Source organism: Vanacampus margaritifer, chromosome 3 (genome assembly GCF_051991255.1).
Source record: "Vanacampus margaritifer isolate UIUO_Vmar chromosome 3, RoL_Vmar_1.0, whole genome shotgun sequence".
NCBI classification, from domain to species: Eukaryota; Metazoa; Chordata; class Actinopteri; order Syngnathiformes; family Syngnathidae; genus Vanacampus; species Vanacampus margaritifer.
Window position 1 is genome coordinate 2227043 of NC_135434.1, and position 16417 is coordinate 2243459.

General features: G+C 44.0%; 2 protein-coding genes across 2 annotated transcripts; both read left to right on the forward strand.

Moving 5' to 3' along the window:
- The first annotated feature begins 210 nt into the window (after nucleotides 1-210).
- mymk (myomaker, myoblast fusion factor) lies at nucleotides 211-5810 on the forward strand. The gene is made up of 6 exons (XM_077560728.1): nucleotides 211-345; nucleotides 1840-1954; nucleotides 3151-3299; nucleotides 4299-4415; nucleotides 4502-4642; nucleotides 5580-5810. The coding sequence occupies exons 1-6, from the start codon at nucleotides 211-213 to the stop codon at nucleotides 5808-5810; spliced, it is 888 nt and encodes a 295-aa protein (XP_077416854.1).
- Nucleotides 5811-9487: 3677 nt separating this feature from the next.
- slc2a8 (solute carrier family 2 member 8) lies at nucleotides 9488-16247 on the forward strand. Its single transcript, XM_077560654.1, has 10 exons — nucleotides 9488-9787; nucleotides 10594-10756; nucleotides 10871-11077; nucleotides 12427-12526; nucleotides 12619-12830; nucleotides 13988-14137; nucleotides 14208-14316; nucleotides 14464-14595; nucleotides 15438-15583; nucleotides 15922-16247. The coding sequence occupies exons 1-10, from the start codon at nucleotides 9690-9692 to the stop codon at nucleotides 16066-16068; spliced, it is 1464 nt and encodes a 487-aa protein (XP_077416780.1). The 5' UTR covers nucleotides 9488-9689; the 3' UTR covers nucleotides 16069-16247.
- Nucleotides 16248-16417: the final 170 nt, after the last annotated feature.

Genomic DNA, 16417 nt, shown 5'->3' on the forward strand with positions numbered 1-16417 from the left:
TCCCATGAAGCATGGCTGCTGTGCAAACAGCTGCGCCGCGATGACTCCGCACGTGAGCGCTCCTCGCACTGCCCCGCACACGCCCCCGTGGACATTTAAGGTGTTAACGCCCCATAGGGGACAGCTGGACGGCTCACGTCCTTTACTGCTCCCCAACGCTTTCTCCCGGGATCTTGTGAAGCCACGCGCATTTCCATCTTCTCAACCGAGATGGGGGCCTACATCGCCAAGATGCTGCTGCCCACTGTCAGCAGCGTGGTCTTCCTGCCGACCGCTAGCGTGGCCGCCAAGCGAGGATTCCACATGGAGGCCATGGTCTACTTCTTCACGATGTTCTTCAGCGCGGTGAGACGTCGTCCTCACATACTTCTTCATTGTGTCCATCTTTGCTTTGGATTGTGGCCTGATATAGATACTGGATAACGTGCGCACAAAATATTTACTTGGGGGCCACAAAATAGGCATAACATCTACACACAGTAAATTCTGCAGAGTAAATGTTACTCCGTTTAGAGTAAATTTGACTCTATTTAGAGTGGGACCATATAGTTCAATTTTAGAGTAGGATCATATTTACAGTTGGAAGAAAGTAAAATAAAGAATTGGAAAAATATATAAGTCACTCAAGGGTTGAGGAATGAACTCACAACCTTCAGTTTGGGAAACTGCCACACTATCACCTGAGCTATGCCCTTCCTACTGTTTGCTTATCTCCAAGAGGCCCAAAGCGATGTTTTGGTCCATATAATTTGGTCCCACTCTAGAGTTAGGAAGATTCCAGCTGACACGAGCGATATACAAACACACAGCAGGAGCTGCGTGGCTCAGGGAGCAGATTGGCTGTCTCCCAAGCTGAAGGTTGTGAGTTCGTTCCTCAACCCTTGAGTGACTTTTTCCCCCCACCCAATTCTTTATTTTACTCTCTTCCAAGTGTAAATGTTACTCTTAAATTGAGTGTATTTGGTCTCACTCTAAATAGAGTCAAATTTACTCTACTGAATTTACTGTGTATGAATATTAATTTGAGGTCACAAATTATTTTCCTTTTTGTGGCCACAAAATACAAATTTGTGGGGGGAATTGTGGCCACAAAATTGGAGTACAATGTCCCAAAAATGCTAAATGGTGGCCACAAAATAGGTGTTATGTGCATCAAGTACCGTACTAATTGGAGCCCAAAAATAGTGATTTGTGATGACAAAATACTGCATATAACATTCAAATGTGTGTTCACAAAATAGGTTAAAGATATGCACAAAATACTCATTTGTGGCCATGAAACATTATTAATTCATCGAGAGAAAATATGGATTTGTGGTCATAGGTATAATAACCGTGGGCAAAAAATACGAATTTGTGGTCACAAAAAAACTCATTTTTTCCCACAAAATACTCCTTTGTGGCCACAAAATAGGTAGAACGTGCACACAACATGCTAAGTTGTCACCATGAAAGACTTATTTCTGACAAAATAGGTTTAAGGTGCGCAAAAAAATACTAATTTGTTGTCATGAATGACTCATTTGTGGCTACGGAATAAGTTTTACGTACGCACAAAATGCTCATTTGTTTACATGAAAAAAAATACTATACTAAAAAAGAAAATGCTGCATTGTATGCACACAAAACTAATGTGTGGCATTCGTGTACCAATGTTCTATTTTGCGGACACAAATCAGTAAACGTGGCCTATGAATGAGCATTCCCTGCACAATATTATTTTTAGCCCTATTTTGTGACTACAAATGAGCATTTTGTGCACATATTGAGGCCACAATTGATGGCTGGAATTCCCGATGGATCTGACGGCGCCTCCATTTTGTTTGTTGATGTGCGAAGATCTACCACGCCTGCGACGGGCCGGGCTTGGCCATCCTATGCTTCATGAAGTACGACATCCTCGAGTACTTCAGCGTGTACGGCACGGCGTTGTCCATGTGGGTGACGCTCATCGGTGAGTCCCGCCGTAACGCTACCCGACGTGTGATTTGATGCGATTTGTAATGACATTATAAGGTTTAAGCTAGCATGGTGTGGAACTATAAGTGGGTGATGGGATTTGTAGTCCTAAGCGATAACCAAACGAAAACACTTGCCGATGGAGGACTACGGATCACACCGTTAAACAGCTGCTGACGACATGTGCCGCACACACACACACACACGCCAACAGTTCCAACAGCTGATTGAATGAGTCTATTAAAAGGCCCGTGTGACCTTTGAACTCAGGTGGGCCTCAATTGGTGTGGCATTAAAAATCCACACAGATCATGTTTTCATTTCAAACATGGGACGGGAAAATTGAGTAGACTTGAAAATGAAGTGGACTTTTAGGAGATTTGACGTCCAAGTGGACTTGTGTGGATTTGTTTGGACTTCTAAGAAGACTTGTGAATAGACTTGTAAGTGGAATTTGTACTTTTTGGGCAAAGACATCTGAGTAAGATATGTTAGTAGACTTGTAAATAGACTTCACAGGGTACTTTTTAGGCAACTTGGCTTCCAAGTGGCCTCAGGTTGAATTTAGTGGTTGTGGGTCGACTTAGAAATACAATACACTAAGAAGTCCGATTCTAAGTACACTTGTTAGAAGACTTATCAGTTGTAGGTAGACTTGTAAGAGTAGTTTTAGTGGATTTGACTTGCAAGCGGAATTTAAAAAGGTTTTCTAAGTAGTCTTGTACGTGGCTCTCAGAAGATTTGAAAGGGCACTTTGGAGACTTGTAAGTGGACCAGTAGACTTGTAGGTGGTTCTCGGCTTACTTGTAAGTCTACACGAAGGTGGGATTCTATGCGGACTTCTTTGTCGATGTCAAGGTAGGCTGCAAAGTAGACCTGCGGACTTTGAAGTGGATTCCTAAGTAGACTTGTTGGCGGTTCTCAGAAGACTTGTCATTGGACTTTTAAGTAGACCTGTAAGAGTGTGTCTTAGGAGGAGCAGACTTTTCAGTAGACTTGTACGTAGACCCCCATAGACTTGTAAGTAAGCCAAAGACATTTGAAGTGGACTTCTTTATAGATTTGTAGAAGTAGACTTTCAGTTGCGAGTAGATTTGTCAACTTGTCGGCAAACTTGTCGGTGAACTTCTAAGTAGACTTCTTAGCGGACTTTCCGGACTACTGCTACGTGGACTTTGTTTGTGCGCTCAGCTCTGGGCGACTTCGAGGAGCCTCAGCGTTCCAGCCTGACCATGTTTGGAGTCCTGAGCATCGCAGTGCGGATCTACCAGGACCGCTGGGGATACGGGATCTACTCGGGTCCCATCGGATCGGCCGTCTTCATCATCACCGTCAAATGGGTGAGTCCCATCACCACAACTGGACCAGTAGAACTAACAGAACCAGTATAAGGTACTGCCTTATTATTTTCAGCAGAGAGTGATCTTCATGTTTGTCTTCGCCTTCATCCACTCCCATCCTTGCGACACACCCGCTCCTCCACTTCATCTTCATCTTCATCACTCATTTGGTTGTCCTTCTCTCATGGAGCTCATCCTTCCTGTCCTAATCCTGCCCACTCCACCTTCTTCTCTTCGTCCTCCTCACATCTCCTCCTTTTCATCTGCACCTCCTGATTATCAACCTCCTCTTCCTCCTCCCCCCATTTCCTTCTACGTCACCATCTTATTCTTCTCCCTCCAACTTCACCTTCCACTTCCTCCTCATCCATTCCGTCCTCGCCCTCTCCTCTTCCTCCTCCATTTGACCTTCACCTCCTCTCTCATCCATTTTTTTTCCTTTCCATCTCCTGCACTTCATCTTCACCTTCTCCTTTACTTAATCATCACCTGTCCATTTCCGCTTAACCCCTTCTCTTCCTCCTCCTCCTCCTCCTTTTCATTGTCACCTTGCCTCTACTTCCTCTTTCTCAACTTTTTCCTCCTCATCCTCCTCCCACCTCTTCATGCTAACCTTCTTGTCCTCTTCCAACTCATCCTCGCCTCCTCCATCTTATCCTCACATTCGCTCCTTCCTTTTGTTCATCACCTCGTTGCCTCCTCTCCTCCTCTTCCCCTGATCATACTTGATTTCTCATCCTCCACCAATTCCTCCTCAACCCCTCCTCTTCCTTTTCACCTCCTCTTCCACTTCAACCTCACCTCCTCCGTCTTACTTCATCTCCACCGCTTGTTCTTCCTCCCACTTTTTCATCGCCCCTCCCTCCTCTTCTCTCTCATCCTCCTCTCCCGTCTTGTCTTCATACTCACCTCCTCCTCCACTTCCTCACCTCCTGGCCGCTTTGTCTTCACCTTCACTACACCCTCACCCCCTTATCACCCTCCTTTTGATCCTGTCAGCTTCAGAAGATGAAGGAGCTCCGTGCGGTGTACCCTGACAAGCGCGTTTACACCCAGCAGGTCGGTCCCGGCTGCTGTTTCGGCGCTTTGGCCCTCATGCTGCGCTTCTACTTTGAGGTTCGCCGCCAGACGTCTCGCGTGTGCCCATCAAGACGCGTTTGTGTACTCTAAGGCCTCTCTGTGTGTGTGTGTGTGTGTGTTAGGAGTGGGACTACGCCTACGTGCACAGCTTTTACCACCTGTCGCTGTCCGTGTCCTTCGTCCTGCTGCTGCCCAAGAAGAACCGCTACGCCGGCTCGGGCCTCAACGCCGCCAAGCTCGGCTGCTGGGCGCTTTGCTGCTGCGTACGTGACAACCTTTTTATGTACAGTACGCTCGGCTCCTCGCCATCACATCAATTGCCTGCTCTCCCCCCCTCCTCCTCAGCATTTCTTCCTTCTCCACTTCCTAAATCCTCCTTTTCATTCTTACTTGCGCCTCTTCATCGTCACCACTCCTCTCCTCCTCAACTCCGGTACCTTTTCTTCACCTCCCACCTCTTACTTCATCCAAACTTCCTCCTCCCGACTTCCTCCCGGGTCCCTCCTCTTCCTTATCCTCACCTCTTCCACTTTCTCCTCTTCATCCTCACCCCTCCTCCGTCTCTTCACCTTCCATCTCACTCCTGTTTCCTCTTCCTTCTCCTCCGTTTCCTCCTCTTGCGCTCCCTCCCTTCTTCCTCCACTCCTCCACTTCCCTTCACCTTTCCACTCTCCCCTCCTCCTCACTTCTACTCCTCACCTCTTCCAACTGGACGTTTTCTCCGACCCACCCTCATCTTCCTCCTCTTCACCTCCTCATGTCCACTTCATCTCCCTCCTTAACCTTCCGTTTCCTTCTCCTCTACTACATATCCCCTCCTCTCCTTCCTCAACATTCTTGCTCCTGTTTCCACTTGATCCTTTTGTTACATCTGCTCCTCCGAATCATCCTCATTTTCGACTCCTCTTTGGCTTCCTCGTCATCCTCACTTCCATCTCCTCCTTAACTCCTGCACTTCCTCTTCACCTGCCTCCTCTTCCACCTCACCTTCTGCTCTCAATGGCCACCTCCTCCTCCATCTCTTTATCCTCTTTCAATTACTCCTCCTCCGTTCCTCTTCTTTCTCAACTACTGCCCTTGCTCTTGGCCTCCCTCCTCTTCCTGATGTCTCCTCTCTATCACCTCCCCCTCCAATTCCTCCTCCCTTCACTGCCGTTACTCACCCTTACGCGTTGTCCGCGTTTCGGCTCACATTCACAGAGCATGTCACCGGCCTCCTACAAGGAGAAGAAAAACACGCCGGAGAAGAAAGAAACGGCAGGGAAAGAAGCGCAGAAAGAGAAAAAGAAGACGTCGGCATGCCGCTCGCTTCTGAACGCCCTCACCGCGTCCGAGAAGACCCCCACGTTACCCATCTTCTCCCCCGCGCCCTCCACACCTGTCAAAGGCACCAGCGTCAGCAAGCTGAAGGAGATGAACGGATGGAAGTGAGGCAGGAACACCGAACAAGGAAGGGATGCTGGGCGGACATTTTGTGTTCAGCTGCTGGAACGTTTAGGTGCAGCAGGGGAAGGCGGACCACAAAATGGTGGCTGAGAACACAAAAATAAACACACATGAAAAAAGAACACAGACACACAAAGAAACACACTCGCTCTTACACAAATGCGAGATGAATACACACTCGCACAATCTGACTAAAACACACACACACGCGCCTAAGTGCAGGCTCACTATTTGTCAAGGGGAAGACAAGGTTAAGAGGTCTGGGTTCCTTCCGTGGGCAGGTGAAGTACGCGCAGCGGCAGAAGCGGGAACGTCGCGGTCTTCTCATTAGCGCTCCAAGGCGGTAAAAATTCCAAATGGTCCCTGAAGATGTGTAAAAAAAAAAAAAAAAAGCAGAAATGTGACGTTTAACAGAGTGATAAAACAAAAACACACGCACACACGCTGCTGCTGGGCCAAGCAGACAAGATGGTCGGCGTCCAGAACTCATCAAGAGTCTTGGCGCGCGCGCGCCGCAGACGCCGCCGCCTGCTTCCTTTCCTCGAGAGGAAGTCCGCCCATCAAACACACAGACAAAAAGACAGACAGACGGGCGGGCTGACGTTTGGCTGTCCGTCCGTCTCTCTGGAGGAACATTTCACTGCAGACAATTTATACATTTTGGACATTTTTGCTCCCCTAGCTTGCTTGCCAGTCACTTTTACTGGTGTGTGTGTGTGTGTGTGTGTGTTTTTGATATTGTATGTGTGTGAGGTCTGAGGTGTGTTTTCCAGTGTAAAGAGTGGCATTACGTCAACTCTGTCAAAAGAATTTGGTGTCTCCCATCCAGACAGAAACTTCAAATTCCCCCCAAACCACAAAACACTTGTCTTGGGCACGGCAGCGCTGCGGCTTGGCTGCGATCACTCCCGAAACATTCACAACCTCGCTCACGTTTTGGCACTCGGCTTTTGTGGTTTTAGGCTGTTGAGGAACGCACTCGTCACTAGATGAAGATTTGTATGTAGTCAACTCTATAATTGAGTCAACTGTTTTTAAACCGTTTTAAACCGCGACAAGGGCAGCATTAATGACGTTATTGCTGTTGTAATGTACAATGTATGATAGGGGATAACCTACTATGGCTAATTCACACTAGGAAGGGCACTATATAGTGAAGGAGGAGTGAGACCCAACACCACAATGCGGTTCAGGCTCACTATTTGGTAAGGGAACTTTTGGGGGTGCATATCCAAAAGTTCACTATTTGGCAAGAGAAATGTAAAGAGAACTTACACACACAGATGCATGAATATACATGTGCACACGCACACACACTCACAATTGATCACACGTACGCACACGAACATACAAACACGTACACTTGCACACAAGCTCACACACACTTTCAAACACACGCACAACGTCTTACACAAAACTGAGTGTCAATGTTCAACTGTTCTTATGTTATCATAATAAGAGTGATTAACTTATTTTTGCACTTGTTTGACTATTAACATTTTTCAAATATGACCTAAAACCTTGCTTGTACAGTTAATAAAAAAAAATGTTTTTTTTTAATGACAGATGATGTATTAGTTCCATAATTCCCAACGTTTCAAAAACAATTTTCCAAGCGTGAACACACGATGACTTTCTCTTTGTTGACGTTGGACTTTCTCCGCCTGGAGACGTCAGACGCTAACAGCCGCGCCGCCGTCAACTGTTAGCGCAGCTGCTCGTCATGCTACACTCACTCGTTCCGCTAACACCGAGGTCGGCTTACACTAATGTCTGCCGACTGTCAGGCCTTGGCGGAGGTCTGCGCGCTACTGAGTGACATTCCACAGTATAAGATAAATAATAAGATGCGTTCAGTGCTGCCCAAAGGTTCGTGGACTTCTCAAAAGTAACACGCAGGGTTTGTCGATTGCAAACACAACTAAATATAGACATGCTCCAAACACACACTGGTCCCCAAAGGTTCCTAAAGGAACCTAAAGTTGTAGGAACATTTAGTCCTAGGTACTACGATGGTTAAAATATGGTTTATGGTAAAAAAAAGAAACACATCCAGTGCTGTGGTGTGGACGTAATGTTGGAGAATGTAGATCTTTTGCTCGTGTCACTCTAGACCAGCAGGTCATGCTCCACTTTAGCCTCTGCTGCCACCTATTGCCTAACAAAAGAACATCAATCTAAAGAAGCTGATGCAGTCCTTTGAAAGATCACCTAATCAAAACTAGTCCTGGAATGGCCAGTTCAAAACAAAATGGCAGAGTTCCTGTTCAATTTGCGGCATGGGTCCTTGACACTTTTTGGTGTGTCCCGTTTTGTCAGACGTGTCGACCCATTTTGGTAGCGATTGATGGTAATGGGCAGAGCTGATTAAAACAATCATTACATCGGCCCGTTATTGACGACGGATGCTTCCGCATTTTCGGCGAGTGTTTTATGACATAAACCCTCGAAAAAATGCACCGACTGAGCACCAAATGAAGCATCCGTCGATCCGGGTCAATACAGACGGTCCTTCTCAGTCCGTGCAAGTGTTTTCACGAGGCTTTGCATCATAAAGCACTTGCCAAAAGGTGGGCATTCGTCAATGACGGTCCGATGTAACGACAGTTTTGCTCAGCTCTGGCTAAAACCAATGTATACTTTCTGACAGAGCCCCCTAATGGTCTGGCATGTGAAGTGCAAGTGTGAATCGCCCTTAGTTTCCAATCCCAAATTAAGGTAGCTGCTACCTACCTGTGCTAATCTCTCACTAATACCAAAATAATTCAATTTTATCTCACTTAAGGCTCATTTCCCCCTTAGGCTAATGTTGACAAATGAGTTTAAGTTAGAATTTCGCTAGATAGCGTCAGCGTTTGACTACTCGACTAGTCAAGCCTTCATGAGTGAGGCTCAATGCTGATGTCATTTGAAAGTGACAGTATTAATGTGCAATGAGAAAAATACGCAGAAACAGATACTTTTATTGGACTTTACTGTTTTGGCACTCTTGCTTCGCTCTGAGAACATTTATTTCTAGGCTTATGACGTCACCGTTGTCCCTCACTCTCTAGGCAAGCATTACTAGCCGAATTTTGCTGCATCCAACACTTACACAAGTAGTACTAATAAAAAAATAATAATAATTAAAAAAAACTCAATAAACAAATTCAATTTGAGCTCACCTTAGCGTCAACCATCCTCTTAGAATCGCTCATAATGTTTAGTTTATGTTTGTAAGCATTTTGCTAGTTAGCCAACTTTGTAACGCCATGAAGAATTCTAAGCCAGAACTGAGTTTACTGTCCCAAATGAAAGGCCAACCAATTTGGAGATAAAGATCGCATTTTACAAAGAAAATAAATGAAAATCTAATAAAATGAGAATGAGCTTTGGCAACAGAAGTTGTAGTCATAACTAGAAAAATAAAACACCCCGCTGATGGAAAGGAGTAAAGACTCGTTTACATTTTTTAAGGCTACATCTTAAGATATATTTATGGTTTAAAGTAATCAAAATATCGGACAATTTGTCAATAACGCCCAACAAAGCCTATGTTTACCGTTCTATTCCCAATAGCCTATTATACTTTAATTTGAAAAGCTAAAACGGAAATGGAAGACAGACCGGTGGTCAGCTGACTGAATTGTTGACAAGAAAACGCTTCGATCCCGGAAGTGGACTAAAGCCCGAAAAGCGCCGGCCGGGTTGTCCGTCGCACGCGAGCGAGTCTTTATACACTTTATTGTGATTGTTTGATTAATTTAGTAAACATTTGCGATTGTTTTCAAGCCGTTTAACACTTAAATGTCGGAGCTGCACCTGCGAATTATACAAGCGGAACATCACTGGGGATATTTCGGGAAGGTTTAGGGAAAAGTCGCGATGGACATCCAACAGGAGCGAAGTCGGCTGCTGGATGAAGAGGGTCGAGATGATGTGGATCCAACTGGTCTCATATCCGAACAGAACGCTTATCTTAGGTAAGCGAGAGAAATTGTGATGATTTTTTTTTACCCCTAAGTAAAACAATCGGTCATACAATAACAAAGGCAAGAAAGGCTAAATGTATAACACAAAATAAATGAAATTATCATCTTAAATTAATAAAATTAATTTTAATAAATTAACAACACAAACTACAGCAGACACCATTATAACAATGCAGAGTCTAAGGCCATAGAATAGTATGATATTGGGTACATTCAATATTTTTTTCTTAACAAACAATAATATTAATAGTATGAACTAATGTAAAATATATATAATAAGATAAGAAAAATGATAATTAATAGAAACTTATATGAATGAATTAAAGATGTCCTTAGTAATCCAAAACAATAACTAGAGTAAAGAATAAATACAGTAGTAAGAATCACTAGAAGTTACTCCAAATGTGTAATGGTAGAGTGGGGTTCCCCAGGGTAGCGTAATAAGCCCAGCTTTATGTTCAATTATTGTCCAGTTATATTTATGGAAAGGTAGAAAACATAAGAGGGAAAACACTGAACATTGTTTATTCACCAAAATGAAGAAAAAGACTGCATCTATAATTAATGTAAAATATCAAATTAACTGCCAAGACGAGTGTTGTAGGAAATAATGCATATGTGAAGAAATGATGAAAAGTAAACAATGCGCATACTGAGACAAGTCTTCTGATTTTAAGTGCGCTGACATCAATGATTTAACTGAGGTCCCTTGTGACTTGCTTAATGCAATCAAGTTATTCTGGTTAGCGCTAATCATTACCATGCCCCTCTGCTGCCTCCTCTCACTTCCTGTGCAGCAAAGTCAGCAACAGGAAGTTGTACCTGGCCACTTTGGCGTCCGTGCTGGGGCCCATGAGCTTCGGCTTCGTGCTGGGCTACAGCTCGCCCGCCATCCCGGAGCTGGCCAAAAACCCGGACCCCCGGCTGCGGTTGGACGACGTGCAGGCGTCCTGGTTTGGGGTAAGAGCCGCATAGCGCACGTCGTCCGATTGGCTGGCTGGACGTGGCGCGTAAAAAAGAGCAGTTCTGCTTTGGTTTCCACGATAACGCTGTGTTTGTCCACTGCGCATTCAGTCGGTGGTGACGCTGGGGGCGGCGGTCGGCGGCCTGCTGACCGGCTGGATGGTGGACAAGGCGGGCAGGAAGCTGACGCTCATGTTCTGCTCGCTGCCCTTCGTCTTTGGCTTCACCGTCATCATCGCCGCCCAGAACGTGTGGATGCTCTACGTCGGACGCATTCTCTCGGGGCTAGCAAGTGGAGGCGCGTCGCTCGTCGTACCGGTCAGATTCCTTGTTACGCCGCTTTCCTTGTTATGCCTTGTTGGTTTCCTGTCTCTTCACTCTTCCCTCCTTTCCAATTGTTACCATTTGTACATTTGTATCTTTCCTTGTTATGCCTTTCTTCTTCTTTTCTGTTTCTTGACTCCTCGCTATTCCTCCCCCGTTTACCTTTTGCTTTGCTACCTTTTTTCAGACTCCTAGTTTTGCCTCTTTCCTTGTTATGCCTTATTCCCTGTGTTCTGACTCGTCACTTCTTGGTATACCTTCCATTCATGTATTCTCTTTAATGCTTCCTCGTTTCCTCCTCGATACCTTTCTCCTCACTCCTCCTTGTTATGCCTCTTTTCTTGCTGCACTCCTTCATTAAATTTTTTTCCTTCATTCCTTCCACTGCACATTTTTGTTAACTATTGTAATCTTTTGCCGGAATCCTTTTTGTGTCTTTTATGCCACTTTCTTTTCACATGCTGTTATACTAGGGCTGTGCAATTAGTCAAAATTCAATTACAATTTCAAATATTACACTTCACAATTACAAAATCAGCATAATCGTAAAAAAAAAAAAAAGATTAGTACAAATTTTTTAGTTGTTTCAATTTATACATTTGCACCTTTTTTAAATTTTAAAATAACTAATTTAATCAATTTTGTTTCATCCAAAAGGAACTTGCATTATTATGTTTCAAAGAATCATATTTGTCTTACTATTTTTTTTTTTACGTTCAAACATTTTCTTGTTTAAAAAATAAATGATCGTCCAAATGCACAGTGCACATGCTGCGCTGCTACGTCAAGTTTTTGCCAACATAAATAAATATATTATTATAAATATATATTATTATAAATTCTGTTTAGTCCAAAGTGAACTTTTTTAAATTTATTTCTTGTACATATTATTGTTTGAATAATTGTGATTTCAATTATTGCTAAAATAATCATGATAATTATTTTTTCCATGATTGAGCAGCCCTATGTTATACTTCTTTCCTGGATCCTTGTAATCTTTTGTCCGACTTCTCGCTATGTCTTTTTCCTTGTTATTCCTATTAACATTTTCTCTCCCTACATTACCTTTCTCCTCACTCCTTGCTATACCGCTTTCATTATTTCCTTTCTCTTTCCTTGTTTTCTCTCTTCACTTGTGGTTATGCTTCTTTCCTGTCATCTTTACCTTTGTTAGCTTTTGCATCACCTCATTTCCTTTTTGACAGTGTCCCTTTAGTGTCCCTTTCTCCATTTTCTGCCTCCTTCACTCCTTGTTATGACCCATTCCTTATTAACCACTTCCTGTCACTTTGGTTTGTGGTTTCCCGTCACTTGATGTCCATTTTGTGTATTTTTTTGACCAGCTGTATATCTCAGAGATGGCTCACGAGCGGGTGCGAGGGATGCTGGGCTCGTGTGTGCAGCTGATGGTGGTACTCGGCATCATGGGAGTTTACCTGGCTGGTACATGGCTGCCGATTAGCTCAACTCAAGTCTCCCTTGTGGAAAGTGCAATCATTAAGCAGTCGTTATGGTGTCAATGTTGCCCCCTGCAGGTCTGTTTGTGGACTGGCGCTGGCTGGCAGTGTGCGGGGCCCTGCCGCCCACGCTGTTGATTTCATCCATGTGCTTCATGCCGGAGACGCCGCGCTTCCTGCTTTCGCAAGGCAAGCGGCGCGAGGCCGAGGAGGCGCTGCGCTTCCTGCGGGGGCCTCACGCGGCCGTAGAGTGGGAGTGCGCCCGCATTGAGGATGCCTGCGATCAACAGGCAGGTTGTAGTGGATGTCAAGATGGCTGAAACATACTCAACGTAACGCTCTAAGCCTAACTTCAAAATAAAGTTGACCAAATACAGTAATACATTGACGGCAATGCAAATTGCCTTAGTACACTTTTACTTTGAAGTTCGCCCACGTCGTGGCGTGATGGCTAGCTTGACTTCCCTTTTAGACATTTCTTTGATTGACATTGTAGTTGCAACCAACATCAACACAACGCTATCGCGAACTCATGTTCAACTCCATGTTTAAAGGAAGGAAATGTGCCTTAAATTGCACGTTTAAGTCTTTTGATTATTAAAAAAAAAGATAAAAATAATAAATAAAACTTTGTGTTCATTTATTCTATGAAACACTTTTGCCCATTAAAAATGAAAAGCATTCAACTCAAAATGGCAAATTTAGCTGTAGAGCTGTCAAGAGATTACATTTTTTAATCAGATTAATCACAGTCTTCAAAAAAAAAATCTGAATGCTGCGGTCAAAATTAATAGTGTGATTAATCTGTGTGAATACATGATTAATGCAATAATTTTTTAACTTTGACAGCACTACATTATAGGAAAACAACTTTAAGCCATTCATACCATGATATTTTACACATAAACCATGTAAAATTAAGAATGTTTTTGCCTCATATTGCACTTAAAAGTTTTGTTCTTAAATCCTACACGACTATATTAGACATTTTAAATTGATTTTTTAAAATGAAATAAGCGCTTTACAAAATAAATGAAGGCAAAGTACTATTTATCTTTTTTTCTTTTTTTTTCTTTTTTTTTTTAATCCGAACGATCCGTGACTCAAATCTGTGATCCGAACCGTGACTTTTGTGATCCGTTGCACCACTAGCAGGTTGGGTCTGTATGGGAAGGGAGGGGGGGGGGGGTGAGTACAATGCTGTTGGGTGGGGGACGCTTTGCCGTAGGCCAGGGAAAATTAGGGGCTGAACATAGCATCAAAATTACAAGGAACACACATGACAGGAAGCAAAATCCATGACTGAACACACACACACAATCATTCACACACATACAAATACTAATACACACACAGTTTATATGTATTTATTTAATCAGTTACAGTATCTATAGTGGTTGGTAGTCTACGTAGTTGCTTATGTAGTCGTCTGCTTGATCTTGGGCAGGGGTCCAGCTTCCAGATGTCGGACCTGAAAGATGCGGTTGTGTACAAGCCGCTGGCCATCGGCGTGATGCTGATGGTCTTCCAGCAGATGTCGGGCATCAACGCCATCATGTTTTACGCGCAGAACATCTTTGAGCAGGCGCACTTTAAGGTCGGCCGGTATTTCGTACTTAGCCTAAGCTAGGCTAAATACGCAATGACTGTGATTTGGTGTGCTTCAGGACAGTAACCTGGCCTCTGTGATGGTAGCTGCAGTTCAGGTGGTCTTCACCGGCGTGGCGGCGCTCATCATGGACAAGGCGGGAAGGAAAGTGCTGCTTGTTATTTCAGGTGAGCTTCTAACTTCAACACAAGCGTTGTTTTCAGAAGTGGGGGGCTTGAGCCACGTGACTTGAGTTGAGTCAGACTCAAGTGTCTACTTTTAGAACTTGGGCATATGTGACTTCCTCCTTTCTGTGGTTGTTACTGTGTTTTTAGGTGTAGCTATGGTGATAAGCACGGCGACATTTGGGCTTTATTTCTACTTGATGTCCAGGAGCTCCTCACCAGAGGAACATCATGCCAACATGGCTTGGTTGGCCCTCACCAGCATGGCCGTCTTCATCACGGGTCAGACGCACGGCTCACGCAACCCTGTTTATTTTTTGCATGACTCGGCCACCCTGGCTGGCGAGCTATCTCGCTGGCTAAACGGTTAGCGAGATAGTTGGTTTGATAGCTAATTAGTTAAAAGGGAAGTCAGGTGAAAATGTCCTCATGTGCCCCCACTCGTCTAAACATGACAAACTTGAGCCCTTAGGCACTGTGATGTCCTTTTTGTTTGACAGCAGGTGGCAAAATGACCACCACCCCCCCCCCCCCCGAGATGGAAAAAAAACAGGTGGATTTTGCTGCGTAATGTTAATCAGATTACCATGTGTAACCTAGTTGAGGCGCATTAAACATATTGTAAAGACTCTTTTTTTTTTTTGAAAACGTGACTTCCCGTTTTAGTTAAAGATAATCTTTTCATGACCGCCAGAGGAAAAATTCAGGGGGTACAGCAGCACATGCTTAGCTGGTTAGTTGGTTCATTTATTCTTTTCTTTGCTTGTTAACTGGTTAGTTGTTCGTTCCTTAGTTAGTACGTTAGTTAGTTGGTAATCAGTTTGTTCCTTTACTCGTTAGTGAGTCAGTCAGCTGTTCATTCATTCCTTTCTTCGCTAGCTAGTTAATTAGCTGTTTGTTTCGTCTTTGCTGGTTGATTGATTTGTGTGTTTTTATGAATCCTATCTTTGCTAGTTAGTTAATCGGTTGTCAGTTTGTTTGTGCCTTTCTTCGCTAGCTCGTAACTTAATTCATCAGTTGCCCGGCCATAAGACTCTTATTCGTCTCTTCAGGAATTATCTAGTTAGTTAGTTAGTTTTCTTACCTCCACTGTCTGTTCATGTTTTGTGTTTGTGCGTATTTAGGCTTTGCCTTGGGTTGGGGTCCCATTCCGTGGTTGGTGATGTCTGAGATCTTCCCGGTCAAAGTTCGCGGTTTCGCCAGCTCCGTGTGTGTGCTGACCAATTGGGGCATGGCTTTCATCGTCACCAAGAACTTCCAGGACATGATGGTCAGCTCTTAAACACTGCATCTTCACGATCAACAGTCCACCCTGCCAAGCACAAGCACAAGCACAAGCACAAGAAAATTCCTTGCGACAAGGAAAAACCATGGCCGACATCTAGCAAACGGATGATGACTCCCAATTTCCAGTTAATTAACATACAATCCCAATAATTGCCTTGAATTCCAAATAATTCCCATAAAAAGTTTACACTTTAGAATATTGCCAAAATTCACCATCTTATCTTCCAATGGGACGTTTCCGGAAATTTAACGGACATTTTCCTCCCCTTTGCAACCTAGTTTTTCAGCCATTTTGTAATGTGCTCTGCTCTTCTCTTTCAGACTCTCTTCACCAGTGCAGGAACTTTCTGGCTCTTCTCGGGCATGTGTCTCCTCAGCGTGGTTTTCACCGTCGTATTCCTGCCGGAAACAAAAGGCCGGACATTGGAGCAGATTGAGGCCAACTTCCAGGGAACGGCAGGACCGTGATGGCTTCCAGACGCCTCAGAAAAACAATGCAAATGTTCTCAAAATTGTCTCCATCGCACAAACGGCAAGAGTACTGGGAGGAGGGGGGCATGGTCACCGCATGTCAATCAATGTGAACTCACTACTGTTGGGAAAAATGTATTGGTCATGTTGTGTTTATAAATGAAGCTAAAATCTTTTGCACTAGTCATTCATTACAATGAATATAAACTGTTCAAAGACGACACGTGTATATTATATATTTCTGAACGAAACTGATCAAAATGTGATTTCACACAGCCCCTATATACTGTATTGCGCAATTGTTGTTATTGGGGGGGGGGGGGGTCATCTTAAAATGGTTACTTAT